This window comes from Bubalus bubalis, chromosome 23 (assembly GCF_019923935.1).
Source record: "Bubalus bubalis isolate 160015118507 breed Murrah chromosome 23, NDDB_SH_1, whole genome shotgun sequence".
Taxonomy (NCBI): Eukaryota; Metazoa; Chordata; class Mammalia; order Artiodactyla; family Bovidae; genus Bubalus; species Bubalus bubalis.
Genome location: NC_059179.1, coordinates 17473623 through 17490033, shown reverse-complemented (window position 1 = coordinate 17490033; position 16411 = coordinate 17473623). Strand labels below are relative to the sequence as shown.

Here is a 16411-nt window from a genome sequence, read left to right as displayed (position 1 = left end):
AATTAGCAAAGGCAATATTGACAAGAGTGTGATGAAACGAGTATTTTCAAGGCCACCACAGTCCTCTGCCTTAATGCTTTGTTTTGCTTGAAGTCAGGGATAAATTGTTTTTGCCATCCATTGGTATGAGTTTAAAAGGTAGAGAAACACTGCCCTTAATATTTTTAACCACGAGTGTGTTCATCTGTCTCACTGCCGGTGTAAATGTTGCTCCAGGCCTGAATGCCTGCAGGTGATGCTTTGGTAATGCACAGCCATGAGGTTGCTTCTTTAAGGCTTATGCCAAGCCTGATTTCTTAAGCAAAGGCCCCCATGTACAGTCATTCCTCTCATTCCTCACAGTGAGCTTTCGGATGGGTCATTCTTAAAGCTGCAGCCAACAGGGCCTTCACCCCTTATAGGAAACCATGATCATCCTTTCTGGATTCATGAAGGGGCCTTTGGGATGGATGTTGAAGCCAGCACACAGAATCACTGTGGCTGTTGAAATACTGTTATATTACTTTAATATCTTATATTTTGTCTTATAATGGGTTAGTCACTGTTGTATGAGCAGAAAGGTGAGGCTGAGGATGCAAGTAGACCTCCTTAGATAGGATGCCCACAACTGGCTGGTCAACATGCCAGGAGAGCCAGGCACAAAATGCCAGCTTGGGTTAGAGGTGAGGTGGCAGAACAGGACATCAGGCCAAAATTTAAGTCGGGTTGACGCCTACCTCTTTCAAACTCAAAGCTGTCTCAGTTACTACCACCCAACTTCGCCCTTAACCCAGCAAACCTTGTTCATGAAGTGAATATTTTTCCAGGACTCAGCTGTAAAATGGTAGCCGTTCAGGAGGAGAACCAGGATGTAGGTGCCAGAAAAGCAGTATTCACTCAGGTATTTCTCCTTCACTTCACCAAAATTCTTCTGCACCTGGAAGCAAAGTGAAGAAAATATCATACTTGTACAACAGGCCCGTCTCCATAGCCGTCAGGTTCCCTACTGAGCTGATCAAGGGAGTAGAAAGCCCCAGCTCACATGGGCCTGAGGGTTGGCCTCTGCAGAGGGCTTTGGGAATGGTGCTGCATGCCTTCCATGGGTGCAGGGGTTCATACTTTAAGGTCTGTTAAGGAATCTTTTCCTCCACAGGCTATGACACATTAATAAGTACTCCAGCAGCAAAAAAAAAAAAAAAAATCTAGTTTCTGCGGTCTAATAGGTTCAACAACACTGAATTTTACTATATTTTTTCATCCCTTGTGAAACATTTTCCACATATATTCAAAACTGAAAAACTGTTACATGAAAGAAATCATTAATTTTTGTTTAATGAGCTTGTCCACTTATACGCACATTTATCCAATAAATATAGTGTCTGTATTTTCATTTTACAGATCTTTAAGTGTGGGGAAAATTTGATCTTTGTTAAGACATTTCAACATGTAGAATCAAAAGAACTAGGGTTGGAGTCCTGACTCTATCCATACCGTCTCAGCCTCCTGCCCTTGTTGTTGTTCAGGCACTAAGTCATGTCTGACTCTGCAACCCCGTGGACTGTAGCACGCCAGGCTCCTCTGTTCTCCACTATCTCCCATAGATTGCTCAGACTTATTTCCATGGAGTCAGTGATGCCATCCAACAATCTCAACCTCTTTCTCCCCTTCTCCTCCTGCCCTCAATCCTTCCTAGCATCGGGGTCTTTTCCAGTGAGTTGGCACAGTTACGTTTGACAAACACTGCCCTGGAACCCAGTTCAGGAAGCATTTTGCTCAAGAATTCAAGATGCTTGTCTTTCTCCACAGATCACCAGCAGCTGCAAAAAGCCTCCCCTCTTGTAAAGGGCTGAGGCATATCTGATCTGCTCTTTCTGAAAGCCCTGAATACCTCCTTCATGTCCAACTCAGACAAAATACTTAAGAGAAAATTCCAAATGTCCAGGCTCTTGCACAACCTTCAAAAGTCCAGGCTCTTGTACAATCTTCCTTCCTCGGTTGTCAGTGCCCAAGAGAATAGCATTCATTTTCAATTAATCACGTATCTTCAGAATGAAAGCACAGTGCATTTTGCAACAGTGTAGACTTAAAACAGCTGCTGTTTTTGGCCACTCCTAGATGATCTTTTTTTTTTTTAGAGCAGAGTATATGCAGATGACACCACCCTTATGGCAGAAAGTGAAGAGGAACTAAAAAGCCTCTTGATGAAGGTGAAAGAGGAGAGTGAAAAAGTTGGCTTAAAGCTCAACATTCAGAAAACTAAGATCATGACATCTGGTCCTATCACTTCACGGGAAATAGATGGGGAAACAGTAGAAACAGTGTCAGACTTTATTTTGGGGGGCTCCAAAATCACTGCAGATGGTGATTGCAGCCATGAAATTAGACGCTTACTCCTTAGAAGGAAAGTTATGACCAACCTAGATAGCATATTGAATAGTAGAGACATTACTTAGCCAACAAATTAATGTCCGTCTAGTCGAGGCTATGGTTTTTCCAGTGGTCTCGTAGTTGGACTGTGAAGAAAGCTGACCACCGAAGAATTAATGCTTTTGAATTGTGGTGTTGGAGAAGACTCTTGAGAGTCCCTTGGACTGCAAGGAGATCCAACCAGTCCATCCTAAAGGAGATCAGTCCTGGGTGTTCATTGGAAGGTCTGGTGCTAAAGCTGAAACTCCAATACTTTGGGCACCTCATGCGAAGAGTTGACTCATTGGAAAAGACCTTGATGCTGAGAGGGATTGGGGGCAGGAGGAGAAGGGGACGACAGAGGATGAGATGGCTGGATGGCATCTCCAACTCGATGGACATGAGTTTGTGTGAACTCTGGGAGTTGGTAATGGACAAGGAAGCCTGGTGTGCTGCGATTCATGGGGTCGCATAAAGTTGGACACGACTGAGCGACTGAACTGAACTGAAACTCCATATCTTTCTCTTGCGTCCCTGGAAATTTTCATCAGGTGGCACTGGATCTTGAATGACTCAGTGCCTCAGACCAGAAAAAAACTTGTGCTTCTATCATAAGCAGGATATATATTGAACCTGTTTGATGGAAAAATGGTCTGACCACAGTGGTATCTGTGGCAGATTCTGTGAACTGCCTGTCTTCCTCGGGGGTTAAGGGAAGTAGTAGAAGACAATGTGCTCAGCTCCAGGAAGTAGCTCGTCGTGGATCTAGGGCTCAAAGCCAGTCGTAAAATCCTGCATCCTGCTTTCTCAGCCAGCCATGGCCAATGAGATGTAAGAGAAAAGACTACTAAGGAGCTTTGGGCTAGCTTTTGCTTTCCTGTAAAAAGGAACTGATGTATCTGGATGTGATTGCTGAAGCTACACCTTATTTCCATGAGGAAAACAGCCGAAGAATGATCGAAGAAGGATTGAAGACAGTCAAGCTGTTGGACCCATGCCAGCAACTGCCTATTGCCACACTTCAAATTAGGTGAAAATCATTAAGACCTTTTTTGTTTAACCCATTGTATGGCCAGTTATCATGGAATGCCGGTGAGTTTATTCCTAACTGAGGACCATCTGGGCCTCTCTAACGTGTGTGTTGGATCTTGGTCACATCAGTACAACCTGAAGAGCAGACGCACAGGGAAATGGTAACAATGATAACAGCTGCTGTTTCCGGTTGCTTACCTCTTCCCAACGCTGAGCGCAGAACTCTTCCAACTTCTCAGTCAACTTTTCCACAGATACTGGTTCCTCTGATGTAAGGTTTAAAAACTCCATCACATAGTAAAAAGCTGAAAATGCCTACAAGAGAAAAGTGCTGAGTTTGGTGCAGTGTCCAACACAGAGAGGCATTGATTCACTCTCCAGAAGGCCAAAGCCCTAGGGAAAGTGCCTAGAAATCTCTGAGGAATGAATCATCGATCAGGTGATATTCCAGACCCAGGAACTGCTTCCTTCTTGGAAGGTGTCACTCTGCCCACTGACAGGCATTTCTGAGCTGTTTGGTAGCTAATTTTCTCTACAATCAGGGAGAAAGAAAGATAGGGAAAAGAGAAGATAAAAGAGAGAGGAACAGGTAAGAAAAATCCCATCTTTAAAAAGCTATTCTGTATGAATTTTTAATAAATAAAGCCTGGAAAATTCTACATAGAGGTAATGGGAGTGATCTCTAGCAAAATTATAAGGTGTTTTTTCTTTTTTTTATGCAATTTTGGGCCTATTTTTATAATGTACAAGTACTTTCTTTAAATAGCCAATGTTTATTTAACAGATACTTTTTGCAGGTCTATCACAAGCTAGGCACAACTTAAAAGTTTAAAAAAATCATCATCATCATATGTGAAAACTATATAAAAAGTTTAAAAGTGAGTTAAAAGGAAAACATTCTAGAGTAATGTAAATAAAACCCCAAATAACCAAATGGGACCTTAAAAATTAAAAGCATTTGTACAACAAAGGAAATTATAAACAAAACAAAAAGATAACCTGCAGACTGGGAAAAATATTTGCAAATGATGTGACCAACAAGGGATTAACTTCCAAAATATACAAATGTAAGGCTTAATATAAAAAAAAAATCAAAAAATGGCCAGAAGACCTAAATAGACATTTCTCCAAAGAAAACATACAGATAGACAACAGGTACATGAAAAGATGCTCAGTATTGCTAATTATTAGTGAAATGCAAATCAAAATTGCAATGAGGTATCACCTCACACCAGTCAAAATGGCCATCACTAAAAATAATACATGCTGGAGAGGGTATGAAGAAAAGGGAACTCTCCTATACTGTTGGTGGGAATGTAGATTGGTGTAGTCACTATGGAGAACAGTCAAGAGGTTCCTTAAAAAAACTAAAAATGGTGTTACCGTAAGATCCAGCAGTTCCGCTCTTGAGCATATATTCAGAGAAAATTCTAATTTGAAAAGATACATGCACTCCAGAGTTCAAAACAGTGCTGTTTACAATAGCCAAGACATGGAAACACTCTAAATGTCCATCAACAGATGAATGGATAAAGAAGATGTGGTATATATACACAATGGAAACATACTCAGCCATAAAAAGAATGAAATAATTCCATGTGCAGCAACATGGATGGACCTAGAGATTATCATACTACATGAAGTAAGTCAGAACGAGAAAGAAAAATATCAAATGATATCACTTATATATGAAATCTAAAAAAAAAATTATACAAAAGAACTTACTTACAAAATAGAAATAGACTCAAAAGACATAGAAGACAAACTTATGGTTACCAAAAAGGGAAAGTGGGGAGACAGGGAGGGATAAATCAGGAATTTGTTATTAATATATACACACTACTATATATAAAACAGATAAGCTACAAGAACCTGCTGCAGAACACAGGGAACTATATTCAATATCTTATAGTAACCTATAGTGGAAAAGAATTTGAAAAAGAATATTTATATATAAATAAAATCACTCTAATGGCTAATGGGAACACTCTAATGGCTACATGAGAGTCCATAATATTAATGTATCACAGTTCATTCAACAACTCCCTACTGGTGAGCATTCCTTTGATTCCAGTATTTTTTCCTATAAGCAATGTTGCTGTCAATACCTCTGTACATATAGCTTGTGAACTGGTGCACTCATCCCTCATTGGAAGATGAGCTCCGTAGGAAAAGGCAGCCTCTACATACTTTGAACTCGGGAATTCAACACTTTAAATATTGTATGCCAGTTACAGAACAAGATCATGGTATAGTCTTGTTTCTATCATCTTAACCCAAGCCATCATCAGCTTCTGTGTGGACACTGCAATGCCCTCTTGTTGGTCTCCCATGTTACCTTTCTAGTTCTATCCCAACCCATCCTGAACTGGCAGTCATAGGAATCTTTTAAAAACAAATTTGATCATATCACTCTTCTGCTTAAAGCCTTCAGAGACCAAATTCTACCAGAAGTCTCAAAGCCACTCATATTCTAACCCCACCCTCTAGGCCAATACCATCTCATACCACTGCTGACCCACCCACCACATCCCAGCCACCCAGGTCTTCAAGCATGCCAAACTTTTCTTCCCCCTTAGTTATATAATTGCTCTTCCCTCTATTCGAGTTAACTTCCATGGCTCCTCTTCAGAGAGATCTTTTAATCACCCACCTAGACTAGGATGTTCTATTAATCCCTCTTACAGTACTTTTTTTCTCCCCAGCAGTTGCCAGAGTTTGCCTTGCTTTGTCTGTATCTCTGGTCTCTTGTCTGCCTGACCTCTAGAACACCAACTCCATAATGTCAGGACCACATCTGCCTTGGCTCTCAGATGAATCTGCTGCACCAACATGGCACTTGGCACATGGAAGAGCTCTATAAATGTGTAAATGGCAGGAAACTACCCTCTCTCTAATTCCTAGAGCACTGGCTAGAATGTAAGAGACACTTGACAAATCTCTTTTCTGAGGAGCGTGTATGCTCAGTCGTGTCCCACTCTCTGCAACCCCATGGACTATAGCCCACCAGGCTCCTCTGTCCTTGGAATTTTCCAGGCCAGAATACTGGAGTTGATTGCCATTTCTTACTTCAAGGATCTTCCTGACCCAGGGATTGAACCCAAGTCTCCTGCATTGCAGGTGGATTCTTTACTGCTGAGCTACTGGGGAAGCATAATATGCATACTGGATGCCTGAAAAGGTTCTCCCCTATTAATTAAAACTATTAAGAGTGTTTTCCTCCAGTGAACTGACTGTCGGGCAGGAAGGAGGGAAAGACTTAAGTTTTTACTGTAAACTTTATATTTTTGTTATAAATAAATTTAACCTGAGATCTACCCTCTCAACAAATGTTTATGTATACAGTGAAGGACAAAGCTGTACAGTAGATTTCTAGAAGTTAATCATCTTGCATAGCTGAAACTTTATGCCTATTGATTAGTAACTCCCCATCTCTCCCCTCCATCAGGCTCCTGGCAACCACCATTCTACTCTCTGATTAAGTCTGTAAGTTTGATTATTTTAGATATCTCATGTAAGTGGAATCATGCATTATGTGTCCTTTTGTGACTGGCTAATTTCACATAGCTAATGTCTTTGGCCACCTCATGTGAAGAGTTGACTCATTGAAAAAGACTCTGATGCTGGGAGGGATTGGGGGCAGGAGAAAAAGGGGACAACAGAAGATGAGATGGCTGGATGGCATCACCGACTCGATGGACATGAGTTTGAGTGAACTCCAGGAGATGGTGATGGACAGGGAGGCCTGGCGTGCTGCGATTCATGGGGTCGCAAAGAGTCAGACACGACTGAGCGACTGAACTGAACTGAACTGAACTGAATGTCTTCAAATGCCATGAAATCAGAAGATGATAGCTTCTTGGCAGGAAAGCTATAACAAACCTAGACAGTATGTTGAAAAGCAAAGACATTACTCTGCTGACAAAGGTCCGTATAGTCAAGGCTATATGGTCTTCCCAGTGGTCATGTATGGTTGTGAAAGCTGGACCATAAAGAAGGCAGAACACCAAAGAATTGATACCTTTGAACTGTGGTGCTGGAAAAGACTCCTGAAAGTCCCTTGGACAGCAAGGAGATAAACCAGTCAATAACCCTGAATATTTACTGGAAGAACTGATGCTGAAGCTCCAGTATTTTGGTCATCGGATGTGAACAGACGACTCATTGGAAAAGTCCCTGATGCTTGAAAAGATTGAGGGCAGAAGGAGAAGAGGGTGTTAGAGAATGAGATGGGTGGATAGCATCACCGATGCAATGAAAATGAATTTGGGCAAGCTCCAGGAGATGGTGAGGGTCAGAGAGGCCTGGTGTGCTACAGTCTATGGGGTCACAAAGAGTCAGACAGAAACAACAACGATGTCTTCAAGGTTCATTTCTGTCTCATGTCACAGGATTTCCTTCTTTTTAATGCTCAAGAATATTCTGTTGTATGTGTATATCACATTTAAAAAATCCATTCCTCTTTCAACATTCATCAACAGACATTGAGGTTGTTTCCACACCTGGGCAGATAAACACCCAAAAGAAAGATTGCTTGATCATATGATAGATATATTTTTGATTTTTTGAGGAACCGCCATACTCCTTTACATAGTGGCCACATCCACAATATACAAAGGTGTCCATTTTTTTCATATCCTCACTACACTTGTCTTTTGCTTTTTCTTTGATAATATCCATTCTATCAGGTATGAGGTGATACCTCATTGTGATTTTGATTTGCATTACCCAGATTGTTAGTGATGTTCTGCACCCTTGCATATACCAACTAGCCATTTGTATGTTGTCCTTGGAGAAATGTCTACTGAACTCTCTAGTCCATTTTTAATCGAGTTAGTATTCTTCTTACTGTTGGGTTGTTGGAATTCCTTATATAATTTGGAAATCTACCTCTCATCTGATATACAGTTTGCAAATATTTTCTACCATTTTGTAGGTTGCTTTTTTACTCTGCTGATTGTTTCCTCTGCTGTGCAAAAACTTTCTGGTTTGATGTAGTTTCAGTTATCTATTTTTGCTTTTGGTGCCTGGGCTTTTGGTGTCATATCTAGAACTCATTGCTAAGACCAATGTCATGAAGCTTTTCACTATATTTTCTTCTTGAAATTTTACAGTTTCAGGTCTTGTGTTAAAGTCTTCAGTCCATTTTAAGTTGATTTTTGTGGATGCTGTAATATATAGGTCCAATTTCATTCTTTTGCATGTGGATATACACAGTTATATCAGACTTATATTGAAGACAGTAGGGAAAACCACTAGACCATTCAGGTATGACTTAAATCAAATCCCTTACAACTATACAGTGGAAGTGAGAAATAGATTTAAAGGACTAGATCTGATAGACAGAGTGCCTGATGAACTATGGACAGAGGTTCGTGACATTGTACAGGAAGTGGTGATCAAAACCATCCCCAAGAAAAAGAAATGCAAAAAAGCAAAATGGCTGTCTGAGGAGGCCTTACAAATAGCTGTGAAAAGAAGAGAAGCAAAAAGCAAAGGAGAAAAGGAAAGATATAAGCATCTGAATGTAGAGTTCCAAAGAATAGCAAGGAGAGATAAGAAATCCTTCCTCAGCAATCAATGCAAAGAAATAGAGGAAAACAATAGAATGGGAAAGACTAGAGATCTCTTCAAGAAAATTAGAGATACCAAGGGAACATTTCAGGCAAAGATGGGCTGAATAAAGGACAGAAATGGCATGGACCTAACAGAAGCAGAAGATATTAAGAAGAGGTGGCAAGAATACACAGAAGAACTGTACAAAAAAGATCTTCACCACCTAGATAATCACGATGGTGTGATCACTCACCTAGAGCCAGACATCCTGGAATGTGAAGTCAAGTGGGCCTTAGGAAGCATCACTATAAACAAAGATAGTGGAGGTGATGGAATTCCAGTTGAGCTATTTCAAATCCCAAAAGATGATGCTGTGAAAGTGTTGCACTCAATATGCCAGCAAATTTGGAAAACTCAGCAGTGGCCACAGGACTAGAAAAGGTCAGTTTTCATTCCAATCCCAAAGAAAGGCAATGCCAAAGAATGCTCAAACTACCACACAATTGCACTCATCTCACACGCTAGTAAAGTAATGCTCAAAATTCTCCAAGCCAGGCTTCAGCCATACGTGAACTGTGAACTTCCTGATGTTCAAGCTGGTTTTAGAAAAGGCAGAGGAACCAGAGATCAAATTGCCAACATCCGCTGGATCATGGAAAAAGCAAGACAGTTCCAGAAAAACATCTATTTCTGCGTTATTGACTATGCCAAAGCCTTTGACTATGTGGATCACAAGAAACTGTGGAAAATTCTGAAAGAGATGGGAATACCAGACCACCTGATCTGCCTCTTTAGAAACCTGTATGCAGGTCAGGAAGCAACAGTTAGAACGGGACATGAAACAACAGACTGGTTCTGAATAGGAAAAGGAGTACATCAGGGCTGTATATTGTCACCTTGCTTATTTAAGTTATATGCAGAGTACATCATGAGAAATGCTGGGCTGGAAGAAGCACAAGCTGGAATCAAGATTGCCGGGAGAAATATCAATAACCTCAGATATGCAGGTGACACCACCCTTATGGCAGAAAGTGAAGAGGAACTCAAAAGCCTCTTGATGAAAGTGAAAGAGGAGAGTGAAAACGTTGGCTTAAAGCTCAACATTCAGAAAACCAACATCAAGGCATCTGGTCCCATCACTTCATGGGAAATAGATGGGGAAACAGTGGAAACAGTGTCAGACTTTATTTTTTTAGGTTCCAAAATCACTGCAGATGATGGTTGCAGCCATGAAATTAAAAGACGCTTACTACAAACTGCCAGAATACAGAAAGGACACCCCAAACTCAGCAATATAAACAAGATGAAGAGACAGAGGAATACCCAGCAGGTAAAGGAACAGGATAAATGCCCATCAAACCAAACAAAAGAGGCAGAGATAGGGAATCTACCTGATAAAGAATTCCAAATAATGATAGTGAAATTGATCCAAAATCTTGAAATCAAGGCAAGAAGACTGGAGTGGGTTGCCATTTCCTTCTCCAATGCGTGAAAGTGAAAAGTGAAAGTGAAGTCGCTCAGTCAAGTCTGACTCTTCGCAACCCCTTGGACTGCAGCCTACCAGACTCCTCCATCCATGGGATTTTCCAGGCAGGAGTAATGGAGTGGGGTGCCATTGCCTTCTCCTGAAACATGTATAATATCATATATGAAACGAGTCACCAGTCCAGGTTCGATGTACGATACTGGATGCTTGGGGCTGGTGCACTGGGACGACCCAGGGGGGTGGTATTGAGGAGGGAGGAGGGAGGAGGGTTCAGGATGGGGAACACATGTACACCTGAGGCGGATTCATTTTGATGTATGGCAAAACCAATACAATATTGTAAAGTTAAAAAATAAAATTAAATTAAATTAAAAAAGAAAAAGAAAAAAAAAAAAAAGACGCTTACTCCCTGGAAGGAAAGTTATGACCAACCTAGACAGCATATTTAAAAGCAGAGACATTACTTTGCCAACAAAGTTCTGTCTAGTCAAGGCTATTGTTTTTCCTGTGGTCATGTATGAATGTGAGAGTTGGACTGTGAAGAAAGCTGAGCGCGGAAGAATTGATGCTTTTGAACCGTGGTGTTGGATAAGACTCTTGAGAGTCCCTTGGACTGCAAGGAAATCCAACTAGTCCACCTTAAAGGAGATCAGTCCTGGGTGTTCATTGGAAGGACTGATGCTGAAGCTGAAACTCCAATACTTTGGCCACCTCGTGCGAAGAGTTGACTCATTGGAAAAGATCCTGATGCTGGGAGGGACTGGGGTCAGGAGGAGAAGGGGACGACAGAGGACAAGATGGCTGGATGGCATCACCGACTTGATAGATATGAGTTTGGGTAAACTCCGAGAGTTGGTGATGGATAGGGAGGCCTGGCGTGCTGCGCAGTTCATGGGGTCGCAAAGAGTTGGACACGACTGAGTGACTGAACTGAACTGAACTGATACACAGTTTCCCTGAAACCATTTACTGAAGGGATTATTCTTTCCCCATTGTGTACTCTGCCACCCTTGTCAAAGATCAGTTAATCATATATATGTGGGGTTTTTTTTAAGGACTCTATTCTGTTCTATTGGTCTATATGTCTGTCTTTATGCTAGCACCATGCTGTTTTTATTACAGCACCTTTAATTAAATTAAATGTAATATATTTAAAAATCCACAACTTGATACCTCCAGGTTTGTTTTACTTTATCACTTTCTCAGGATTGTTCTGGCTTTGTATGGTCTTTTGTACTGCAAATGAATTTTATATATATTTTTTTCTGTTTCAGTAAAAAACACCACTGCAATTTTAATGGGGATTGCACTGAATGTGTGGATCACTTTTAGCAGTATGAGTACTTTAACAATGTTACGTCTTTCATGAACAGAAGCTGTCTTTCCATTGTGTCTTCCTTAATTTCTTTCATCAGTGCTTTGTGGTTTTCAATGTACAAGTCTTTCTCTGAGGAACTAAGGGACCAAACAGAAAAGCTACCAGGAGAAGCTCAAGGCTTCTGCATGCTTTTCCAGCCCTGTCCTACCTTGATTGGGGGAATTACATTCAAAGGCAAGAAATTCCACCCTCACCCCCATCTTTCCACCCCAATTGTGCTAAGTCAGTAGGGTTTGTCAAGCTTGAAAGCAAGAATTGGGCCATGTTATTCAGGAGGGAAAGGTTTCAAAAAAGTTAAAAAGCAAATACAAAATAATATACCCTTTTTCCTTCAGATGTAGTTCCCAGGAGTGAGTGGAATGGAAAGGACCCTTGGCTGTCCCCAGCATCTCTGGCAACCTTCTTCCCTTTTGTGGCACCCTCCTGTCTCTTCCAGCAGCTAGATCCAAGGCAAGGAACTTGGCTCAAAAAATCCCAAAACAGGCAGCCAGTCCTATTTCAGCTATGGAGCGTCCAGGTGAGAGCGTAGTTTGTTCTGAATTTGGATTTGGAGCCAACTAATGACCAAATATTACCTTGCCAGTCATTGTGCAGTCATGGATTTCCCTCAGAAAACTGGAGAGGCAGGTAAACTGTGGTCTAGGCCATGGTGAGCAGGATCCATGATTTTACCCATTGTTGTTTTTCAGAGACCAAGGGAATGAAGACCTCCAGATCATTCGCAAATGGTAACGCCAGATTTTAAGCCAGGTATGGTTACTACAGAGCCTGTGCTTTCTCCAGGAAGTTCTTTCTGCGACATTGAATTGGGCCAAGAGACCTTGGAGGAACCTCTTCTGTTGGGGTCTGAGAGAGGAGTTGAACCCCCTTCCTCACATGCTGATCTACTTTCTGAAAAAGGGAGAGTGTGAAGGCAGACAAAAGCCCATTGTTTCTTTGAACATAATCTTAAGTGATTGAGATAACATGTATATTAGTCAATAATTAGAACTCAGTTGATGGTAGCTTGGAAGAAAAGTTTTGACCAACCTAGACAGAATATTAAAAAGCAGAGACATTGCTTTGCCAACAAAGGTCCATCTAGTCAAAGCTATGGTTTTTCCAGTAGTCATGTATGGGTGTGAGAGTTGGACTATAAAGAAAGCAGAGCACCGAAAAATTGATGCTTTTGAACTGTGGTGATGGAGAAGACTCTTGAGAGTCCCTTGCACAGCAAGGAGATAAAACCAGTCAATCCTAAAGGAAATCAGTCCTAAATATTCATTGGAAGGACTGATGCTGAAGCTGAAGCTCCAATACTTTGGCCACCTCATGGGAAGAACTGACTCATTTGAAAAGACCCTGATGCTGGGAAAGATTGAAGGCAAGAGGAGAAGAGAATGACAGAGGATGAGACGGTTGGATGGCATCACCAACTCGTTGGACATGAGTTTGAGCAAGCTCCAGGAGTTTGTGATGGACAGGGAAGCCTAGAGTGCTGCAGTCCATGGGGTTGCAATGGAACAATATACTTATAAACTGTGAGTACTATAATTCTTGGTCTTCAGGACCAACATATGACATTTGAAATAATGAGTAGATCTAGGGACACTTCTTTCAGCCTCTGCTTAAATTTTTTTCTTATTCTGGAACAATGAAGAAAAGATGGAATTTGGAGTCAGGATTGGTCAGAAATGGTCCCCCAACTCTTCAAGATGTAATGAAAATGACACTATCTTCTTGTTTCCTTGGGACTTACTCAGTTTCTACTTCCTAAGTGTCTTTATAGAGGAAAATCCTTACCTAAGACCTCTGACTGCTGCTGCTTCTTCTGACATCTGAGACACCACCTGTGGCAGATTCTAATGGGTGCCTACCCAACAGCCTTAACAGAGTCCTTACAATCTGGCTTACAGATTCATGATTTCACCTGGTAGAGGAAAGCAATTTGCTCAAGAAGACTCCCCGGTTCCAGGGGATGAACAGTGATTGTCTAAACCAACCATGGTAACCCATTCCCCTTTATCACAGGTTGGTTTACCAAATTCTGGCTAATGGTATCTTAAAAGATGTCTGTGGACACTTCTGCAGAGTTGGAGAGAGATATATGCAAGATAAATTTCTTTCTTTCCTGCGTTGGCTTTGCTCAGAGCAGTAGCTGCCATTTTAGCACCACAATAAAGCCAAGAAAATAATTGAAAAGCTGATATTGTTAAGCTAAAGAACTAGCCCAGAATTATCTATCTCAAGGCTTATTACTATGTGACAAGATAAAGAATCCTGTTATTTAAACCCTTTGGAGGCACATATTCTATAATTTGCAACCAAAATCATTCTAACGAGTATATCATTATTTCACAAACTTACCCCAAACTGCCCATGGAGTGGTGGCAAGAAAACCCCATTGAAGGAGCAACTGGAGTAAGGGCAGTAACTGGTGTTAAAGAGTTGAATGATGCTTTGCCGACATTGTTGGAAGTTTCCAGCGCCACGGATTTCAATGTCAATGAGTGGATAAAATGAAGAATTCAACTCATGTCTCTCGGTACAGAAACCTTCGTTGAAGACACTCATCTTCATTTTCCTCATGTATCTGGAGTGAAAGCATGGCTCATGGATGATTCCATGTGTACCCTGAAGGGGAAAAAATCACTTGAAGGCATCACCTGCAAATGCTCTGGACAAAAGCACCAGTCTGACTTCATTAATGTATAGCAACTGAGCAACATCCAGGCACTCAGCACTGGCATCAGTAGGCCCCTGCTCTGTCTTTTTGACCCTTGGGAATAGTCGTATTTGTTTAACAGGCACCAGAAATGGTATCAGATGTAAATGAATTTTTGCTACTCATAAGAAGCTAATGTGGTTGAAGCTGGGCCCAGAGATTCCACTTGTTTGGATTGGCCCCGAGTGCTTAGGTCAGAAGCAGATCCACAAGGAACACTCTCAAGGGTCTCAAAATTCTGAGCCTGAGGTAGTTCTCTGGGGGTCTGCTTATCTTCCCGCCCCCTTCCCACCCCCACCTCTAAGCCAGAAGCAAAAATCCCAAGAACTAGAAGTGCCATAAATCATATTGACACAGGAGTATCAAAATGATTCTCAGCCCACAGCCCAGTCTGTTCAAGAGAAGAAAGGGGGCTGCTGTGGATGAGAGGCTTAGTGGAGCCTTAGGGCAGTCAGCCCCTCCACCCATGGCAGTCATCTTACTGATAGTGCAGAAAGCTTGGGAGGAAAGCATGCACACACACACACACACACACAATACTCTAGGCTTTTCATTGTCAGCTCTACAGGGATGAGAAATTATTTCCAAAGAAAGGATTTGAATCGTGTTCTTGGAGACAATGCAGTAAACAAGCATAGGAGGTGATGTCTAGATGGGACAGTTCACAGGGATTGACCAGATGTTCTTAGATATCCTCCCTGAAAAAGTTTGGAAAGTACAGCAACCAACTTCAGACCAATTATGCAGTAGAAATAGAAAACAACAAGATGTGGGGGCTGGAGGCCCCCAGTTGTTGGGAGGGGGGTCCGGATTCAGTTATACTTGCCTGAAGTCCCAGGGCCAGTTTCTGCAAAAGTGCTTGGTCCTTCCCATAGCACAGGAAGCTGTGTGTGTATACACTGTAGTTCTTGCCATAGAGGCGGAAGTACAGGTTGTTGTTTGGAGACTCGGTCGTTTCATTTTGGGGCACAAAAGTGATTTGTGTAGAGGCTCCCCCAAGGTCTAAAGCTCCATAGGTTTCCTGAGTATTGTCTTTGCTTGGCTTCAGGTTAAACCAACTCAATTTCTGAAAGAGAGTACAGTCACCAGCTGTAGAAGCCTCTGTACATCTCCCTTTTCATATGATTTCTTGGAGTCAAGGACTTCCTAAGGCACAGGAGCATTAGGGTGACACCAAGCTTACCAGAGGTTCCTGAGTCTACATCAGATCAACAGCAAGAAAAGAGGGGCTTCAGAGACTCAGCTCAGATTGTAGCAATACAGGGCCAGTTTATAATCGGAGGCCAGAAAGACTAAAATTCAAATCCCCACTCATTTGCTCATTAGCCATGTGACCTTAGGCAGAATAATTACCTTCTCTAGGCCTCCATTTGCGGCTTTTCAATGAGAGAACATCTCCTATAAGTATTCTGAAGATTAAATCAAATGGTATATGAAAAATGCTTTGCATATAGCACAAGACACATAGCACCGGGAAAATAACAGATATCTTTATTTTCAATGATAGATTTTTAATTTTTCTATGTGTGCGTGTGTGCATACAAAGTCGCTTCAGTCCTGTCCAACTCTTTGCAACCCTATGGACTGTAGCCCACCAGGCTCCTCTGTCCATGGGATTCTCCAGAAGAAGACTGGAGTGGGTTGCCATGCCCTCGTCCATGGGATCTTTCAGACCCTGGGATTGAACCCATGTCTCTTATGTCTCCTGCAGTGGCAAGCAGGTTCTTTACCACTAGTGCCACCCGGTAAGACCGATTTTTGTACATTTCTATTTTTTTTATTTTTTCTTTGTCTCTGTAAGGTGACGATATGGCTCCCTTATTCTCCAATAGTAAGAGTAGTTGTAAGAGAATTATACCTCTGGTGACCC

At 41.6% G+C, this 16411-nt stretch overlaps 1 protein-coding gene across 8 annotated transcripts in view; it reads right to left on the bottom strand.

The window, feature by feature from the left end:
- ENTPD1 (ectonucleoside triphosphate diphosphohydrolase 1) overlaps positions 1 to 16411 on the bottom strand; it is a 100518-nt gene that overhangs the window by 5947 nt on the left and 78160 nt on the right. For 7 of the 8 annotated variants that reach the window (XM_025274360.3, XM_044935265.2, XM_006067826.4 and 4 more), the window contains 4 exons: positions 15368 to 15607; positions 14184 to 14450; positions 3616 to 3732; positions 779 to 916 (listed from right to left, as the gene is read on the bottom strand). In XM_025274360.3, the coding sequence (XP_025130145.3) occupies positions 779 to 916; positions 3616 to 3732; positions 14184 to 14450; positions 15368 to 15607 (762 nt within the window). The remainder of the gene's footprint in view (positions 1 to 778; positions 917 to 3615; positions 3733 to 14183; positions 14451 to 15367; positions 15608 to 16411) is intronic. The other variant, XM_044935267.2, reaches the window with a different exon arrangement.